General features: G+C 37.2%; 1 protein-coding gene across 1 annotated transcript in view; it reads left to right on the plus strand.

The window, feature by feature from the left end:
* Positions 1–20535, plus strand: part of LOC124556335 (mucin-5AC-like) — a 341354-nt gene that overhangs the window by 174573 nt on the left and 146246 nt on the right. The window contains exons 7-8 of the mRNA XM_047130305.1: positions 8132–8241; positions 17216–17906. Coding sequence (XP_046986261.1) covers positions 8132–8241; positions 17216–17906 — 801 coding nt within the window. The remainder of the gene's footprint in view (positions 1–8131; positions 8242–17215; positions 17907–20535) is intronic.

Consider the following 20535-nt stretch of genomic DNA (forward strand, 5'->3'; position numbering starts at 1 on the left):
GTACTGCCTATATTTTTGTAATAATTTGAAATGTTTTTTTATACAACAAGTAACACTGTTGTTTCTTCTTCAAATAAATGCACTTACAAGAACTGTATTCTTCACTGTATTATTAGTGCTAAACAGAAAACAAAACAGTATATGTTTTTTCATGTGAGTGCCTTTTATATAAGAAGGTGGATAGTTTATATTTTGTAACATATAAAAGACAAAGAAGACATTTGTGTTTATATATCACCATTGCATTCCTCAAAACTATTTAAATGTTTGTAATAATGCAGTAATTTACTGATGGGTATCTTTTAGGGAATAGGTGAATGAGATACATCTTTATTGCACGGGAAACTGATAAGCCACAGTGGCAGGAATGCATGTGCAAGTTTCCGATAACCCTTGTACAATGATCTAACTTGCAATATTGCTTCCAGGAGTAACCAACCAAATGAAAGCAGCAGTTGTGTCTCTTCATTTCCTTAGAACGTCCATTAAAAGTAAAGATATCAAGATACATGGGAAAAAGGAATTATACACAGTTTTTTTCTATAAGTGGACAAATTTCCACTGTCATACTGCAAGTAACCAGAATATTAACCACAAACTGGTGTGTTGGAGTATCCCTTCCCCCATTTCTTGAAGAAATCCAGAAGAAATGCTCAAAGAAGCCTCTCATTTGACATTGAAAAACATGTTACAACACTAATATGTGGATTTGTGGGAAGCACTTTCAGCGGTGATGTGTCATCACAGATGTGCAAGTGATCTTACCAGCATTATTATTACTGTAAACATTTAAAACTACTTAATTTTATCCATGTTGTATCTTGTGAATGCTGTGACCGTTTATTATACTTGGCGAATGACACAACTGGTCACAAATATTTCTTAAATGTTTTGTTTTAGTGCCATAACCAGTTCAGGACTACCATGCCCATATTCAGATTGCTAATATCTTTATTTACATAATGTTTTGATCAACAGTGTGTCATCTGCTCTCACACTGCACAAAAATATTTGAGTAGGTAGCGCCACTTTATATTTCATTAATAAAAACATGCTGAAGTGCTTGCATTTATAAATACATAATGTGAAATAGTTGTGTTCACATAAGTTCCAGTAGATAGTGACCTGGAAAACCATGTGGACTACAACAAAACAAATTGGAACTTGTGTAAGTGAACACAACTATTTCACATTATATCTAAATAATTGCAGACACTTTCAATGTGTTTTTATTAATGAAATAACTTATAAACTGGCGATAAATACTCAAATATTTTTGTGCTGTGTGGGAGCAGATGATATACTGTTGACCAAAACATCTTTGTAACTGAAAATATTAGCCATCTAAATAGGGGCATGGTAGCCCAAAACCAGTTAATGCACTGAAATAAAACAGTTAAACAGTTTGTGGCTGATCCATCATTCCCCAACTAGAACTATTTTGTCGTCCTAATGTGAATGCTGTGTACTTTGGAACAAAATAAAAAGATCGTATTTTTGCATCGAATTATTTCGCGCCTGCAGATAGCCAGCTGAATGAACAGATTTCCAGTGCTGACATCTTTCATGGTGGCGTACAGCAGCAATGTCAATGGATTCCACGCACACCTTGACATTTGCCGAATCAAAAACCGTGTCCATATTTAGCAACTGTAAAATGTGAGTTAAAAACTTGGAGAAATGGTCTAGCCACTAATGTGTGGGTATTTTTTGTATGTCTTGTGGTTTTTGCATAATCAACTTCTGAAACCCTGGAGGTAATTACGAATAACCCTATTATATAATCAGAGATTGCAAATAGAGGAATTGTGATGCAGATAAAAAGAGATTGGCAATAAAGAAAAGGTTAATTGTTGGGCACAGAAGGGAAGTAGTGGTGGTGGTTTTTATTTGTCTGTGGATCACTTTTACTAATGGTACTGAATATGGCATGGCACTGCGTCCGCCCCAGTAGCTGAGTGGTCAGCGCAACAGAATGTCAATCCTAAGGACCCGGGTTCGATTCCTGGCTGGGTGGGAGATTTTCTCTGCTCAGAGACTGGGTGTTGTGTTGTCCTAATCATCATCATCATCATCATCATTTCATCCCCATTGGCACGCAAGTCGCCGAAGTGGTATCAAATCGAAAGACTTGCACCCAGCGAACAGTCTACCTGAAAAGAGGCCCTAGTCACACGACATTTACATTTACATGGCATTACAGCTTAAAACACCAGTGTAATTTAGCGAGGATGGGACAGGCAGTTGGTCGTGGCCTTGTCGAGTCTTGCCAGAGAACGGATTTGTAAAATAATTTTCTACATGATGTCTCCCTTTTTATAAAGAGGTTTTATTTAAGAGTATTTTAATCTACCTGTGAACTGACTACACCTGGAAGAATCGGTGCACAGGTAACTGAGTAGAACACTAATCCTTGTCTGTTGCAAGATACCACTGTGATAAATGTTGACACCATCTTACAAATTGTTTTGCCAGGTTTATATTGTCAAATTCCTGTTTGTTAAAAGTTGTGAGGGGTGTTTAAAGTGAATAAGATAAATAAAATGTAGAATGTGCAGTCTTGGTTGCAGTTTTTGGATTATTTCATTCATTCCATCTGTTCAAATAAATTGAAAAGGACGAGTGCAAATTTTGCCTATCAAGGTCACTAGTCTCCTCCAAAATTCAAGGCAGTTTCATTTCATGAGTGAGATACTATCATGTCAAAATGTGAGCCACAGGTTATTTTCTTTGTGTTCACTGCAGGAAACCCCTAATGGGGTAGTAAGTACTTTTAGATCACTGTCTAGTATTTTGTCTAGAAGCTGCCTGTGTGTTAATAGGCTTCATGATCTCAAGTGACCAGCACTAGTTTTATCACAGTGTGACTGTGGGAGTCTTAAATTATGCAGGGTTGTCTTTTCACGGTCGGAAATGTTTTTTAACATAACATTTACAGTTGGAACTATTTGTAATTTCACTTAAGAAACTACTGCATATACCCGAATCTGAGCCACACTTTTTTTCCAGTTTTTGAGATCCAAATAGCAGTCTAGGGCTTAGAATCAATCAGATGCAAAGCAAGTGGGAGTTGTGAAACATGGCGCTAGGAGCCAGCCACCACAGCAAACTTTTTCCATTGAATATAAGCAGTGCTACATAGGCATGCTTTGCAGGGTTCAAAGCTAAATACTGGTGTAAAACTTCTATGTTAGTATTTAAAAAAAAAAGGTAGAAGATGGGTGTACTCCCCCCCACCCCAAGAAAATAGGAATTCATCTTTGAATGTAGCACCCTTTCAAATAATTCATAGCAATAAAAATAAATTTCTTAATGCAAATACGAAAAATGCTTAAAGCTTTAGGATTGATGCATGAGTTGGTAAGCTGTGGCTCATTCTGATTTCACATATTGTTTCTTTGAATTTTGCAAAGTGCATGTGTCAGTGAACTATAATGAAACACTTTCATTGTAGTGCCAGATCCAAGAAGGAAGTTATTTCTTTTACAGGAAAAAGTGCTAATAATGCTGCAGATCTCCTATATGGAATTCATGAAAGTAATTTCAGACATGGGCGACTGCAGTGTACTAGTGTACTAGTCACACAAAATATGGGTGGTATTATGCTGTTGCAGTAATTTTAAATGAATTTGTTAAGGAACAGCATCAGAAATGCCGACCTGTGAACACTGAAATTTTAAAAATTAAGGAACACGAAATTGCTCTAGTTCAAAAAATAAAAAATTTTAAGGTTAGCTGCAACCGCATTGGTCTTTTTATGAAGCATTCAATTCAGAGGCGAACTTCAATTGTGTAGAAGCTGCTGAAAGATTATGAAGAAAAACTTGTGAAATTTCAGTGCTTCATAATCAAGTGGCACACTGAAAACCAGTAACTTCTTGGCCAGATAGGGAATGCTGACCAAACTCTCGTATATTTTGACATGCCGTCAAATTATACAGTTGACACCACAGGAGAGAAAGATACAAATATTCTTACGTCAAGGGGTGAAAACAGCAAGTGGACATAAATTGCTCCCATTCATAGTTTTCAAGTAAAAGACTTTACCAACATTAGAAGTGTTTTCAAAATCTGTAACTGTACGAGCAGATAAAGTGGGTGGTTTTTGGAGGATATGGTGCTGGAATTGATTAAGCTGGTATGGAATCATCGTTCTGGCGCAATGCTTGATTTATGCAGTCTGCTGGTGTTAGATGGGTAGCAGGCCACCTGCAGTAAAACAAAAATTATTTGAAAACAAAACTGATTTTGCAGTAATTCCTGGTGGGGTGATGTCAATTGTGCAACCACTATACATCTGTTTGAATAAACAATTTAAGGATAAGATTAAACACATGTACATGGATTGACGTTCAAAATATGACACAGCTGACACAAATAGGACATGTAAAACGCACAAGTATGCCACTGATCTCGTTTTATTAGGTATTCCTCACTTAGTACAGTACCACAAATTAATGAACCCACTTTTAAGTAAATCATAATTTTAACAAATATTCCCTGCTTTAAGAAAAAGTTGACATTTAAGAAATAAACATGAAACATTCTGCAAATTGAAATGCAGTGTTTATGTTTTCATAACATGTCCTAGTCAGTTTCAGATTTCTTCCCATTTCACATGACACAGAAATCATACTTTGTGTCGTGTGATGCAATAAATGGTAATAGGCACAGTTGCCCTAGTAGATGGGTTGAATGAATTGGAAATAATTTCCATGCAGTTTACATTATGTGGTTTGATGTCACAGTCAGTGAGTCTACAAAGCTCGAAAAGTACTTGTTTGTGTATTGAAGTGCCAAAGTTATAAATTTTATTTTTGTGGAGTTGTGGCCTGTAAATGTTGGAAGCCTGCACTTCAGCAAAAGCTGACAGCTGCCCATGATGTCGATGATAATTGTAACGAAAATCATTTGAACATGGTGAATAACTATGATTTAGTGCTGTCTACATGTGTGCCACATTTAAAAAAAAAAAGAAAGAAAAGAAAAAGGCATTTCTAAATGCCGAAGCTAAAGATACCTGTGGAACCAGAAAGGAAGAACATTCATGTATCTACATTAAAGAGATGGATTTCAAAGTAGTTTCAAGTAATGAAAATCTGCAGCATTCCTATAAGCAGAAATGTCTTGCAGCAGAAAACTCGTGAAATCATATTGAAGATCAGTGTTGTCAAGTTTCAGTGCATTGAATGGTTGGTTAGATAAAAAGAAAGAGAGAGAGAGAGAGAGAGAGAGAGAGAGAGAGAGAGAGAAAATAAGGCTGAGGTCAAAGAGTGTGTAAGCTATTAGATGAACACTACATTTCCACGATTGATACAGGGTTATTGGCCCTTGGACATTTTCAGCACTGATGAAACTGGTGTCTTTTTATAATTCACTTCACACAAAATCATACTCTGTAATTAGAGGAAAATGGCCTCCAGACTTCAATGATAGGAAAATGTAAAATTTGCAGGTGTTTCAGCAAAGAAAGAAAGAAAACGAAAGTAACTGCATTGTAATTTTGAATATAACAGCAGTGCCTGGAAATTTTTACGACATTTTTTCAGGCTGTTGGGTGCAGCAGGAAGGAAAATTGTACTTACTATTGACCTTACACTCTCTGCATCCCTTGCTGGTCTGCCAGACATTTTATATCACTGAGTAACAGAGATTTTAGTTGCAACATTGTGCACTTCTTTTTGTGCTAAAGACAACCTTTATGTGGAGTAACGAATGTCATTTTTCCGTCTGGTGTTTTAATTATGTATGTCATTGTTCCTTCAAAACTGTGGTAGATTATTTACAGCAGACTTCATGAGAGAATAAATTTACTGTGAAGCAGTAGTCAGAATACCCAACTACTTCAACAGATGTCTACAGGGTGATTGTGGGTGAACACCACCACATATTATTCTTACGTCACATTTTTGAGCTACGAAAATGTTCTTTTTTAAAGATGAGTTACCCCAGAACGTTCTTCCACGTGACATTGTTGAATGAAAATATGTCAACATATTCATTTGTCTCTCCCCAAGAATTACTCTTAAGTGCAAATGTGGCTGAACTAAATTGTTTTAGGAGTTTTAACATGTACTTTTTCCAGTTTAAATTCTTGTCAGTATGGACACTCAAGAATATTGAAGCTTCCACCCCATTTATTATTTCATCACCATGTGTTACATTTATCATTGGTGTGTACCCCTGTATGTGCAGAACTGAATATCTTGTCTTTTTTAAAATTGAGGGTGAGACCATTTACAGAAAATGTGAGTCGGTGATACTTTTAAGAACATTTTTAGCATGTCTTCTGTTTCCGTATGTGTGCTTGGATCGATTACAGTAACAGTGTCATCTGCGGAATGAACCAATTATACTTCTTGTAAATAAGATGGAAGATCGTTTACAGGAGGAACAACAGTGGATTTAAGATTGAGCCTTAGAGAACTCGGTAGGTGATTTATCCCCAGTTGGAATTACACCCCTGGACTATATTGTTTGAATTACTGAGTAGAACTTTCTGCATTCTTTTGATTAAATAGGGCATCATCCATTGTTTGGCTGTACCAGTAACACCACAAAACTTCAATTTATCTAGGAGAATATTGTCATTCACACACTCAAATGCCTTGGAGAAGCTGCAGAAAATTTGAGCTCGTGCTGTTTTATTATTTAATGCCTGTAAAATTTGCTAAGTGAACATGTAAATTGCATTCTTAGTAGAGCAACTCTTCTGAATCCCAAACTGTGATTTGCGGAGGATATTACATTGTTGCTCAAGGAGATACTATTGTAGAATACATCACCTTCCCAGGAATCTTGGAAAACGATGTTAGCAGTGAAACATATCAGCAGTTATTGACTTATCTCCTATCATCTTTGTAAATAGGGGTTTGACAGTGGCATTAGTATAGTCTCTTTGGAGACTGCCTGGAATTCTATAACACAACAGCCTGTGTTAAATTACTTCACAAAGGCTGGTTGTGGTACACCAGTTGCTGTTAATCATGACGTTCCAGGAGAAGAATGGAGTTTTATCACTGACATGTATGAAAATGGAATATTCCAGGAATTTGTTGTGATGATGATGTCCAGACCTCCACATCTGAGATTGAGGCAAGTGAAATGTGTGAAATGGTTGCGAAGGAACGCTTAGGTAGGAGCTGGTGGTGATGATAATTATGACAGTGACGGCAGCAGTGGTGGTGGTGGTGGTGGTGGTTGTGGTTTTTTGAAGAAGAAATGAAGGCCATTGCACCAAGTTTTGCTGCTGCTGTGCAAATAATTGAAAACATCGAGAATTTCATTCCTTTTTTTTAGTGTAGGTGAATCAGTTGTAACTTATACTGTATCAACAAACTGGAGTGTCTTCTTTCAGTACAATATGCTGAAAGTACGAAATGAAGAAGGCTTCTTGATTTTTAAAAAAATAAATGTTGTGTGAAAAGTGTAATAATTATATACCTGCTGCATTTAAATTTGTAGCATATCATTTTGGTAATTTCATAATTAAATAACACACCTAAAAAGGCTGGTACTCTGGTAAAACCCCCATTTAAGGAAAAAATGTGTAGGTTCTCATAGATTCATTAAAAAGGGATTTTGTTGTAGTCTTTTTATCACTGGTGTAAGTGTGTATGCTTATATGTGAAAGCATGTTCATGCTTCATGAATTTCAGTTCAAAATTTTAAACTTTTTAAGTACACTCATCTCATTAATGGCTGTCTTTAATCATACTGAGAGCAAGATGCTGCAGTGATAAGACATTGGACTGTCATTCATCCATCCAGCCATACAGATTTAGGTTTTTCATCATTTCTCTAAATTGCTTAAGGCATATGCCAGGAAGATTCCTTTAAAAATGGGACAGCCTATTTCCTTCACTATCTTCCTTCGATACAAGTTTATGCCCCATCACTAATGAGAGTGGCATCAACAAAACATCACACTATAATTTTCCTTCTTTCCTTCCTTATCATCACTGTCATCTTCATCATTGTCATTGAAATTGTCATTATGGCTGTCCTCCAAAATAGAAGCAAAATGTGTAAAGGTTTTTTCATTTATTGTGATTTAATGTATTAATTTTTATGTAAGAAAGATTGTGATAATGATATAATTGCGTTCTATCATTGTGCTCTATTTTGTTAGGTTTACATACACAGAATCACAGTACAGCAGGAACTCAAGTCGTCATTGGTCAAACAAATCAAGCGGCAATGATACCAACTGCACAGGGAGGAACTCTGCTACTTAATCAGGTAAAGCCCAGTGTGATATGGTACTTTGAGTACTCTGTCTAGAATTTAAGAATTAATTCCATTATGATTTTAGATAGAAAGTAACAGGAAGATTAACTTCATGAATGTGCTTGCATGTTTTCTTAAATCTTCCAGCGCTTGCTTATAACATTACCTGTAGATTATTCTCTCATAAAGGGAAAGGGGGGAGGGAATGATCTGCAGTAATGTTCAATAGAATGTAATGTGATGATTTCACATGTATGCAATTAAAAGTGTAACCATTCTAAATAATTCCAGAATGAATGTTTCACTCTGTAGCAGAGTGTGTACTGATTTGAAACTTCCTAGAACACTAAAACTATGTGCTGGACCGAGACTCAAACTTGGGACCTCTGCCTTTTGTGGGAAGTGCTCTACCAAATGAGTTCCCGAACCAGGAAGTTTCATATCAGCGCACACTCAGCTGCAGAGTGAAACATTCATTCAGGAAACATCTCCCAAGCTGTGGCTAAGTCTAATGACCCCACAATACCCTTTCTTCCAGGAGTGCTAGTCCTGCATGTTACATAGCAAAACTTCTGTGAAGTTTGGAGGACAGGAGATGAGGTATTGGTGGAGTGTGAAAGGCAAAGGCCCCGAGTTCGATTCTTGGTATTGCTCACATTTTTAATCGGTTCTTGGTCCTGCTCACATTTTTAATCTGTCAGGAAATTTCGTTCTAAATAATGTCCAGAACATTAAGAATTCAATGAAATTTAAACTCTATGCTTTTATTTCCTCACAATTCCAGTTATTTTAATCTAGCATCAGATGAACAATTCAGCTTCTCACCAACATCACCAAGCATTCTTACTCCCCCTTTTACCAGCTGTGGAAGTTTCCAGGACACCAGGAAAGTAAATCATAGAGAAATAGTTTACTGCTAAGGTGGCTCTTCTCCAGTGTAGCCCTGTAGGATTCACAATACATGCAGAACAACTGAATTTTCTACCATAAACCAGGTTCTTGCATTTCGACCTTCAAGATTCATTTGCAATAATCTGATGCCTCCATGAGTAATAGACTCTGAAAAACAACAACAACTGGGGGTTGGAGAGGGCAGCTGAAGATTGTGTGTTTATCTATATTAATAACAAACACCATAGGTGCCTCTTCTCCACTACACTAGCATGCAAGTAGGTGGTCTCACAGTGTATCTTCCTTGAAAGGTGAAATTTTGCTGCCTTTACCTGTCATCACATAACTCTATAAAATGAAGCTATAAACATCCTCATCACTCAGTTCTCTGAAACATTCTTGATCGGTTGAAGTCTGATGTACTCAACATTATGTTGAGTCCTGCTACCACTTCCTCTGAAGAACTGCTAACTGCCAAAAGAATTATATATTATCTCACAGGAAAGAGTCTGCACTTGACCTGTGCTTTCAGCATATATTGGAAAATTTCTACCACAGACATCATCATTCATGCTTCATTGTGCTACACACACAACAGCAATTATTGATAGGTTAATGCGGACTCATGTCTGAAGAGAATAGAACTTATCAGCTAGATATACTTCTATACATAGCACGTAATAACAGTAATCATGCCAACATAGTTGGCAAAAAATACAAAGAAAAAGTGAAAACTCTGAATAACAACAATAATAGAGGAATAAAGTTATAGAATATTAGAGCAAAAAGTAATAAAATTGAAGTTGCTGTTCTACCATATGTATGGCCTGTCCCACACAAGATAGCCCGAATAATATGATGACCCAATGAGAAAATTGCATTTAGAACTGAGAACCATGTGAGAAATAATATCTGGCACAAACTGATAAAACATTAGTGTGTAAAATTCAATAAGGGTGTGTCTTTTCATTAGATTGGGCAAGTAACGTGCAATTTGCATAACGAGCAAAATAAATTGTAAAAAAATGACTCAGTTAATGAACGATGTTTCGCATAACATGTGACAATGATTTAATGTGACGACAACAGCCATGCAGTGGGGGAAATGCTCAACTATATGAACACGTTTCATTGTCAGCAGTGGCATATTAACAATGTCTTTAGTATTTACTGCAATCTGGGTTTAGCACTCTTTCTGCTACCATCTTAGTGCAGCTTGTGATCACACATTTTTTGTGTTCACACCGTTTTTTTTGTCTGCAAATTTTAATAACCTTAGTAGAAATGCCCCGAAGAGAAAGCCACGAGATGACGACACAAGAGAAATAAAATGTAAAATCATTGAAAAATGCTGATTCAGCACGCACATACAATCGTTCTATATGAACTATTTGCACTATCCTCAGGACCAAGGACAAGATTAAGGACATAGATGCTTCAAAGGGAGTGACAAGAGTATCTAAACAATGGTTTCGTATTCTAAACAATGTCAAAAGATTGCTCCTTATATGGATAAATGAAAAGCAATTGCAAGGTGACACTATTAATGATAACATCATTTCTGAAAAGGCGAGAATGATTTTCGCTGACCTCATTCAGTAGGTTCAGGGTCATCAGCAGCTGCAGAAATGTTTAAGGGAAACAGTGGGTGATTCGAGAAGTTTAAGAGAATAACCGGCCTCCACAGCATTGGGAGGCATGGCAAAGTAGCCAGCTCCGACACAAAGGCAGCAGAGAACTTTATCAGCAAGTTTAAGATTCTCATAGATTCTGAGTGTTATCTGCCACAACAGATTTTTTAATTGTGACGAGACAGGTCTATTCTGGAAAAAGATGCTGAAGTGTACCTTCATAACAGCAGAGGAGAATGCATTGCCCAGTCACAAGCCAATGAAAGACTGTCTCACACAGCTATTCTTTGCCAATGCAAGCAGAGATTTGAAAATTAAACCACTGCTTGTTTACCATTCAGGAACTACACGAGCCTTCACAAAGGCCTAAAGTCCAGAAGAGCAGGTTAAACATGATGTGGAGGTCCAGCAACAAGACTTGAGTGACCCATGACCTTTTTTGTGATTGGATCAATGAAGTGTTTGGTTCTTCAGTGAAAAAATATTTGCTTGAGATGAATCTGCCACTCCATGTCTTGCTTGTTATGGACAATGCTCCTGCCCATTCTCCTGGCCTACAAGACCACCTCCGTGAAGAATTTCAATTCATCAGGATCCAATTTCTGCCTCGCAACAGCACAGCGTTACTCTAGCATATGGACCAGTGGACCAGTAGATTATTTCTACCTTTAAGAAGCTCTGCACTAAAGCACTCTCCGAGCATTGCTTTGAGTTGCCTGAAACTACTGAGAGAGTTTTGGAAATATCACTTCAACATCGTTGCCTGCATAAAGATGATTGGGAAGGTGTGGAAAGCTTTGGTCAGATTGCATTGTCGAATGTGACCCTTGAGGCATTTGAGTCAGTACCTGTGGAGCCTGTAGTCAATGCCATTATGGAAAAACGTAGGTTAGGCAAACAACTTGCACCATTCATGACAGGGCCCCTGTTCACAGTACAAGTCAGTTCCAGTGAGAGTAGCAAAAAGTGTTCTCACCTGAAGATGATGGACTACTGAAATGTTGTCTAGATAATTATAGAATTTGGCTGTAGATGCGACAAGAATATTGTATTGTATTGTATTGTATTGTATTGTATTGATCCAAGATATCACAGTGATGTTGATCCAAGATATCACAGTATTGTACAATTTGTACGTATGGTATTGGGCAAGTCAAGTATACATTTTTACAAATAAGTTTTACAATTTATTTGTTACAGTTTTGTTACATGAAAGTCTGTGCAATATTACAAGAAAGTAAGACACATCACGTTGTACATGCTGTAGAATATGGTGGTTAACATTTATCACCTTTCTCAAAAAAATAATTTTCTGTGTAAAAGTATTGCTCGAAAAGAACTTTTTAATTCATATGTGAAAGCTCTTGGCATGTTTCTTCTTTCTATTTCCATATCTCAATGTGTAGGATGAATTTCTGGTAACCAGTTGGTCTGGGCCGAATCATATTTAGGTGAGATTGCTATCTTGTTTCGCAGCTATGAATGTGTCTTTGTTTAATAGGTAGGTCTTAACAAATGATATAATATTATAAATACAAACAGATGGCAGTGACATTGCCTTTTTTTTGCATTTTGAAGATATCTCTACTTCAGGGTGAGTTCCTCAAAATATGATTCCACACTGTAACATGAGGTGAAAGTAAGAATAATATACTTGTATAAGAGCCAATTTGATGACTGATTTGCTAAGCACCCTTAGAATATAAACACACAGTTGACAGCATATTCGAGATATAGTTGATTTGATTTGAGTGTTCCATTTAAGATTTTCCTCAAGCCATACACCAAGAAACTTAACAGAGCTTACATCAGACATCTCTTGCTTGCTTAAGAGCATTCTAGGGATTTCTTGCTTTTGAGATGAGAGGCTGACACTAATGTGCATTGTTTTCTATTCATTTATAATGAGATTGTTCTCATTGAACCATTCACTTAGTGATGACATAGTTGGTTTAATCTTTTGGTCATGGTAATCTTTGTCTGTACCTGTTAACAGAATATGTGTGTCATCAGCAAATAGTCTAATATGCTGTGAAGTAAACTTGGTGTTTATGTCATCAGTATATGGCAGAAATAGTATGGGCCGCAGAATGGAGCATTGTGGTACACTGTATCTATCTCGGAGGAGAGTGAAGTACACCGATGAACATTATTATTCTTTTTTTCAAATTTCATTTCAACATTTAGTATTGTGTTTGAAAGTTGTAATTCTAACCATCGGTTTGCAATTCCTTTAGGGCCTTTATTAGCTAGCTTACTAAGGAGTTTGGTGTCATCAGTACCATCAAAAGCTTTACACAGATTTAAAAAAAAAAAAAAAAAAAAAAAAAACAGAAGTCATTTGAAGAAATTAAATGGTTTTAAGGTTGTGTTGAGATATTCATTCACTGTTGTGGTTGTTATTTTTGCTTTTCCCACCCTATACTGTTGCTTTGATATTAAAAAGAATCTGTTAATAACTCTTTCCAATCTGGTGTAAAACAGTTTCGCAAACATTTTTGAAAATGTGTTAATTGTGCTTCATGCTTGTAATTAAGTACAGATTTTCAGGTTCCTTTTTCTGGAGGAGGAGGAGGGGGAACTTTAGCAACCTTATCCTGCAACCTTTAGCTGTACTCTTTCCGCAAAACACCCCAGATATATAATAAAATTTGGTTTTCCGTATTGTTAATTTTTAATTTCAAAATGTCTTTTACTTTCTGAATAGGCCCCATAATTTTCCACAGTGCTCATTGTGATTTTGTTTGCAGCATAGATTCGGCTGTTCAATTTTTGTAGATCCTATCTGTAAGGAATTGTGCACAAGATAACATTTGTGTGGACTCTCCTTTGAAGATAATGGTGCATTTGAAATCCTCAAATTTCTTTGTGATGACATTTTCTCCACCTAGAATGATGACACTGTCATTTTTTGTATATTCTCTCTTCTTCCCCTCTGTTAGAACAATGTCCTTTAACTGAGTGTTAGGTTTTCATAATAGATGAGACATAGCATGTTGGGTTGTTAAATTGTTCATAATATTTGCTTATTGATGTCCGTGACTGTCAGAAATCATTAATATGTTGTGACTCTTGTTATCACTGTGTATCATTATAAGTTAATACACCAGCATAGTTAACATAGTCACACTGTCATTAGTTGGGTACTTAAGGCACAAATGAAACGAGAAATCACTGAGCATGCCGTTGTAAACTCTTTGTGTACAGGGCAGTGTCAACCAAGAACCAAAAGACTGCGTATGTTGAAAGACAACAAGATAACCATTATCAGATGTTGTTGATAATTAAATGTTAACTAACAACAAATAAGCAAGTAATTGTTAACTTTTTCTGTCTGTGGTTTGACCTGGCACAGAACAGGATTCCAGGCATATATGCTTCTTATGCTTTAAACACTGGCCCTCCAGGTCCATTGATGGCCCAACTTATGTACAAATGCCACAGCTGCATGGGATGTGGTAAACAATCGCCTTATGCAAACTGAGATCGTCCTCTACAGACCCTTAAAGTGTCCTAATCCTAGCTGGTGGTCAAAAAGCACAACTCGCACCATGTTTTCTGAGAATACATCTGATTTGTTTGAAATACTACCTGCATGAGAAATGAAAGCTGTAGACTTAGCGACACATCATTATTGCCATCACTCATCTAATTCTCGATTGATGGATAGTTTTGATATAAACTTTATTATATAAACATTTATGTCGGTCAGTAATTTAAAATTTTTCCTGCCAGTCTAAGTTTGAAGTCTATAGACTTATTAACTACTTTTCTTAGATGCTTAAAACTTTGTGCACACATTTATGACATTGTTATCTAAAAAGCAGACTACAATCAAATTATTTCAATCAATAGTTTTGATACTATAAATACATAAATTAGACAATCAAAATTAAGGTAATTTTTTTCGTAGTTAATAAGGGTATATTTTTCCTCCCGGTGATAGTAAGCTGGTGTCTGTAGTCTACTTTTCTCCAAATGGTAGCCTGAAGTATCACAAAAAATTTCAGATCTCTAACTGAAATATTTTTTTTTCCCCCACCCATAAAACAAACATTTCAGAAAATTTGATTCTTGGGAAATTCAGTTTAAAGGTACATTTCCTCTGCTACTCACCTCTGTTGTTCTTAAAACCCTCCAGTTGCATAATATTCTTGGTTTGTGTGTTCCTCATCTTCTCTCTTCTTTTCTTGCTCCTCTTTGCTATTGTGGCCTCTTTAGTTGCTTCAAGAACCCATTTTTGCCTTTGGCCACTCTCAAGGAATCGATTGACATCAGTGCTTGTCTCATATTGAAACCAGGAATTAGTCCCAACAACTCTAAAACATCACATTTGCTAACTGCCCCATCATTAAAGCAAATAACTGTATCTAATACACCTAATCTCATGGTATTGAAACCAACACACACAGTTTTAGGCAGGTGTTCCCATATCACATGGTTGAAGCATTCATTAACATTTTGTCTCTTTCCATGTAAGCACCGTGACAATAGTTTAGTGTCACTTAGGTCCCTGTATATGGGCTTAATTGCTTCCAATACCTCAAATGGCAGGGAGTGATGGTGTGCATAAGTCTTGCCATTTACTATTGCATTTTTGGATCTTCACCATGTGTCTACACCACTGTTGCAGAGAGCATGCTGTGAATGATCATCCATAGAAGCTTTATGGAAAAAGGTAGCCCATACTGCTTTCTTCATGGCCTCATTATTCTCTCGATTACTTCTTATGGCTAAACCATAATAGAGCTGCAGTTTGTCCACCTCGATGACCCCAACCACCAATTGGTTTGCCATCACTGAGCTTTTTCCCCTTCATGTCTTTTATTAGCTTAAGTAAACGTGTGTCCATCCTCTTTTGGACATGACCAACACACTGTAACTTTTCAGTTTTTACAGTTCTTTCACAAGGCATATTTTCCTACACATTTGCAAACCCTTTGGAGTCTACATCTCCAAGGTACTTCACATACCGTACACCATAATTCTCTTCTGACCTTTGAAATATTCTGAGAACTCCCTCTGATTCCATTCCACCACTGTACCCAGAAAAATTCTGAACACAAACATGATCTTGGTTATTTCCTTTGCAACCATGGCAGTACAGTACTTTGTCATACATTCTATGTCTATCACGTTTCCATTTTCTAGGGATGTTGCAGTGATAACACCATTCAGTGAGAAATGACCACATTCATGTCCCATCAAAGGCTGCAGCTATATCAATGCCACCTTCATTGCATAACACAGTTTCTTCTACTGCTTTCTTCATTGACGCAGCACTCACTTGACCAAGACTTTCAAGAAGTAGCTGTGTGTACTTCTCAAATCTTGTAGGTGGGGCAAATTCATGATAGCACAAAATGTTTGAACTGCCTTTCTACTCTTCCCAATACACCTCATTCCCTACGCAAGTGTTATAAACTCTTCCTTCGCACAGTCCAGAAGAATACCCAGTTTTAGTTACCCCACAGAAATCACAAAACACTTGTAACTTAACTAGCCACACCTTTCCTGCCTTCAAAATTGTTGACAATTTAGTACCACCTTTCCTCAAAGTGCACACACAGGAACATTCTTTAGAAGCGAACATAAAGCACTCAATTCAGCCATTATGGAAACACATTCCGTTACAGTGTTTTGATCATATTTTATAGAAATGTCACTCTGGGTACTCAAATATTTTAGCTTCTGTCTTGAGGCACTTGGCAGAGTCAACATAACAACCAGTTGGTTTGTGGATGTAATTACACAGTCTACTTTCCAACGAAGTAAACCAGTTACCATAAAACTTACATTTTTCCGTTCCAAAACATGTTTTTGGAGGCATAACTACTTCCGTGAATGACACAGCACCAACTACTCAACAACGTACGGAAGTTTGAACACAAACAACTCTTGAAAACCATAGATACCCAAAGGAAAACAAAGGAGCATTGGAAAGCGTGTGTGCTAACGGGGCTGCCAACTCAAAAAACGATTACGCAGTGTATCTTTTTAAAGTGCAAAATAATAATGACGCCATTTGACATCCGACCGCAGCGGAAACGTGGTCGTTGCCGCATACCAACATATATTTTAATTTGTTTGTAAAGATGTTCCTGATGTCCGAATCAATTCATTTAACTTCCATTTTCTTCACAAAACTGTAAATATTGATTTAAGATGGGGAAAAAAATCAAATTTTTTCCACATTCCTAGTGTAATGACTGTTCCATGCGGCTCAACACAGTGGTGCAAGTCTTTCAGTTGGACAACACATTGGTGGCTTATGAAATTACTGTTGTTTATGCGATACTGTTGGAATAAATATGGGTTCAGAATTTAAAATTCCTCCACATACCACAGGAAATGTGAAATGTAATGGCTTTATCAGCTGTTTTGTGGAGCAAATGGCAGTGAGAATTAACATATTGTTCTAATTATTTTTAAGATATACTGAAGTATTTTATGTTTCATTTCAGGTTCTAAGGCTTGTAGCAGCACAGGGTACAGTGCAACTGCAGTCAATTCAGACACCTAGTGGTCCCACACTTATTGCAGTCCCATCAGGCTCAGCATTGAGTTTTCAACCGGTGTCTCAACTTACTTCACCACAGCAACCGCAGACTCAGTCACAGCAAACATCCAAACTAACAAATCAACATGTGTCTATACAGACATCAAATACCATTCTTCCAGCTGTCTTAAATAATATTCCACAATCCTTCCAGCAGAATACATCAAGAACAAGTCTCCAGAATAATGCAGCAGTTACCAACTTGAACCTTAATGTGCACAATTTGAGTCTGAATGTTACAAATGCAAATTCTGCAACATGCTCTCATAATAGTGATATTTCAGGAGACTCTTTACCATCCTGCCAGAGTTGTTCTGTCACTCAGCAGACCCCAAATAGTTCAAATATTGTGTCAGAGTCGCCTGTAAATGTGAACTTGAATGTGAATGCAAGTGAAAGTGCTTCAAAGAGGAACTCACCCAGTGGACTTCATAATACTCCCGAGGTGGCCAAAGAAAATATAGAAACAGTTAATATTAGAGAATCAAATGGAAACCAAATGGTGGCTCCAACTCCTCTGCCTCTAAACAGGAAAAAGTCTAAGAAGAAGAAAAAGAAAAATAAACTGGATTTAGCCAACATCATGAAGTTGTCAGGTAAACTTAAACATTTCTAACATTGTATTTATATCTCTTACTTCAGTGACAGTTTTTTGATGTATTACCTAGCTCTGGTGATTTCCAGTGGTGGCCAGTTATCATGTGCTCATATGCTACAGCACACTGTAACTATCACAGTAAAATGATGTTACATCTCTTCGAATACAAGCTGTAAATCCCACTGAAATTATGTGGTGTCTCTTCAAATATGAGCCAGAAATTACACTAAACTTTCATCATTTCTCTTCGAATGTGTGCTGGTATAAAAATAAAATGGATGAAAACGTGTGTTGTAGTACTCTCTCCGTGGTAAATAGAAACCGTTGTCGAGTGCTGAAATGATGGTTAGCCATTCTACAATCACTGCAGAGAAGGGGCGGGCCACACCTGTCTGTTTATAACTGTACCTGCTGTGATGTGACACCATCTCTTCCAGCATTACGAGTGCTATGTTGCTCTCGGCTCAATGTCAGTATTTTTATTTGAAAGTGTGTGTGTGTGTGTGTGTGTGTGTGTGTGTGTGTGTGTGTGCGTGCGTGCGTGTGTTTATAGAGTATGAGGGATTTTTGAGGAGTGATTGTCGTAACTATGCCATGGCCGAGTGGTAAGTACCCTGACCATCAATTCATCAGCTTGGGTTCAGTTACCTCTGCTGACATTTTTTTATTCTATTCCTTGCAGTGTTAAACTATTAATTGTAAAATTTAAATATGTTTCAACAGTTCAATTTATATAGGTGAAGTTAACATTCAATTTAGTAATGATTAGTAGCCTTGTAAATGAAAAGGCTATAGGCCACCACATTGTAGCACATTGATAAAATTTTGCACAAGCTGCCACTGGTGATTTCATTCATTTATGAACATAGCATAAGAAACTGTGCATGTGATATATGTTGTGAACCCAGGGCTGGTCCGCGAATGTTTTTCCACGCGAGCAACTTTGGCACCCTCCCTTCCTCTCCCTCCATCTCACACCCACCTTTTTCCCAAGCACTTTGAACTGTGTCAGTTTTCATTACTAATAGTCATACGTATTGTATACAAATCTTGTGCTCAGGTGCCCTGAGTGGCCACTACCAATTGTGTGTACACAGATCTTACTATTGTGGCACCTCTCTCGGCAAGGGCCTTAAGCCAACCCTGTCTGAGCCACATCTGCAGAGAGTTTATTATTATTTTTTTTTTTTTTTAAATGTGTGAGCCATTGTCTGGGTGTACATTTTATTGTGATTGTTTCTGATGTTCTGTTGGAGGCATTTCTGTTTAAGTGAGCAATCCATTTTTTCATACATTCACATTCAAAAAGGCTTCCATTTAGTTTTAATTTAAGTGTTATGTATTTGGGGTAGATTATCATCTTTTGCCTAAGATAATTTAGATTTAGTGCATGAAGAAAAATCTCGAGGACAGAGGTGGTGGAGGAACCCACTATTAAAGTGTTTTTTTGTTAATGAGCCATGTGGCTACTATTTATAGCACTTACAAGCTGCATGTTAACACCATGAAGTTTCAGCTCATTTGCAATCATATTGAAGCTTAAAGAACTAATTTAATTCATAATTACTTAAATGAATTAAGCAGTTAGTGTTAATTATCCATAATGTATAGTTTTATAGACATTCATGTGTAAAACTTCTATACTGGGAGAAACATATACGAGGGGCATTCAGTAAGGAGTGCAACACATTTTTTCTCTTGCTAAACTTCGATTGAAGCAATGTGGAATTTGTTTGAGGATGTGATGGAATATTCTTTTTTAAATCCCTATAGTTTAGGAAGTGCTGATAGATGGTAGCACTATATTGCAGCCTTCAAAATGGTGTCTCTAGTGGAGGTACATACCAAGCAGAGAGCTATCATTGAGTTTCTTTTGCTGTAAAACTAGAGCATCACATTTATTCATAGGTGCTTGCAGAATGTCCATGAAGACTTGGCAGTGAACAAAAGCACAGGGAAGCATTGGGCGAGGCGTCTGTCATCGTCCCAACGAGGTCACGCAAAACTGTCTAATCTCCTATGTGTCAGCTGGACACACACAGCTGTGACTTCTGCAGTGTTAGAACATGTGGACGCTCTCATTCAAGACGAGTGAAAAAATCAGAATAAAACAACTCACTGCGCAGCAGGATGTCTCTGTTGGTAGTGCTGTCACACTTGTCCATCATGGCGTACTCAAAGGTGTATGCCCGCTGGGTTCCTCACTGCATAACAGAATACTTTAAAGAACAACAAAGGACCATCTGTGTGGAATTGCTTGCACAATTATGAGGCTGATTGCTATGACAATTTTTTGTCAAACATTATTACAGGCAATGGAACATGGGTTCATCACTTTGAACCGAAAATAAAACAGCAATTCTTGGAGTGGTGCCACATCACCTCTCCTCTGAAGAAAAAGTTCAAAGCTGCACCCTCAGCCAGTAAAGGCATCAGTCTTCCCTCGACTCTGAAGGGGTTATTCTGTTTCATGTCCTCCCTCATGGAAAAGTGATCAACTGTGAAGTGTGTTGTTCTATCCTCAGGAAATTGAAGAAACGACTTCAGCATCTGCATCTATATCTACAGTGATACTCCACATTCCACTTTATGGTGCATAGTGGAGGGTACCCAGTCCCACTACCAGA

The sequence above is a fragment of the Schistocerca americana genome, chromosome X, assembly GCF_021461395.2.
Source record: "Schistocerca americana isolate TAMUIC-IGC-003095 chromosome X, iqSchAmer2.1, whole genome shotgun sequence".
Classification (NCBI taxonomy): domain Eukaryota; kingdom Metazoa; phylum Arthropoda; class Insecta; order Orthoptera; family Acrididae; genus Schistocerca; species Schistocerca americana.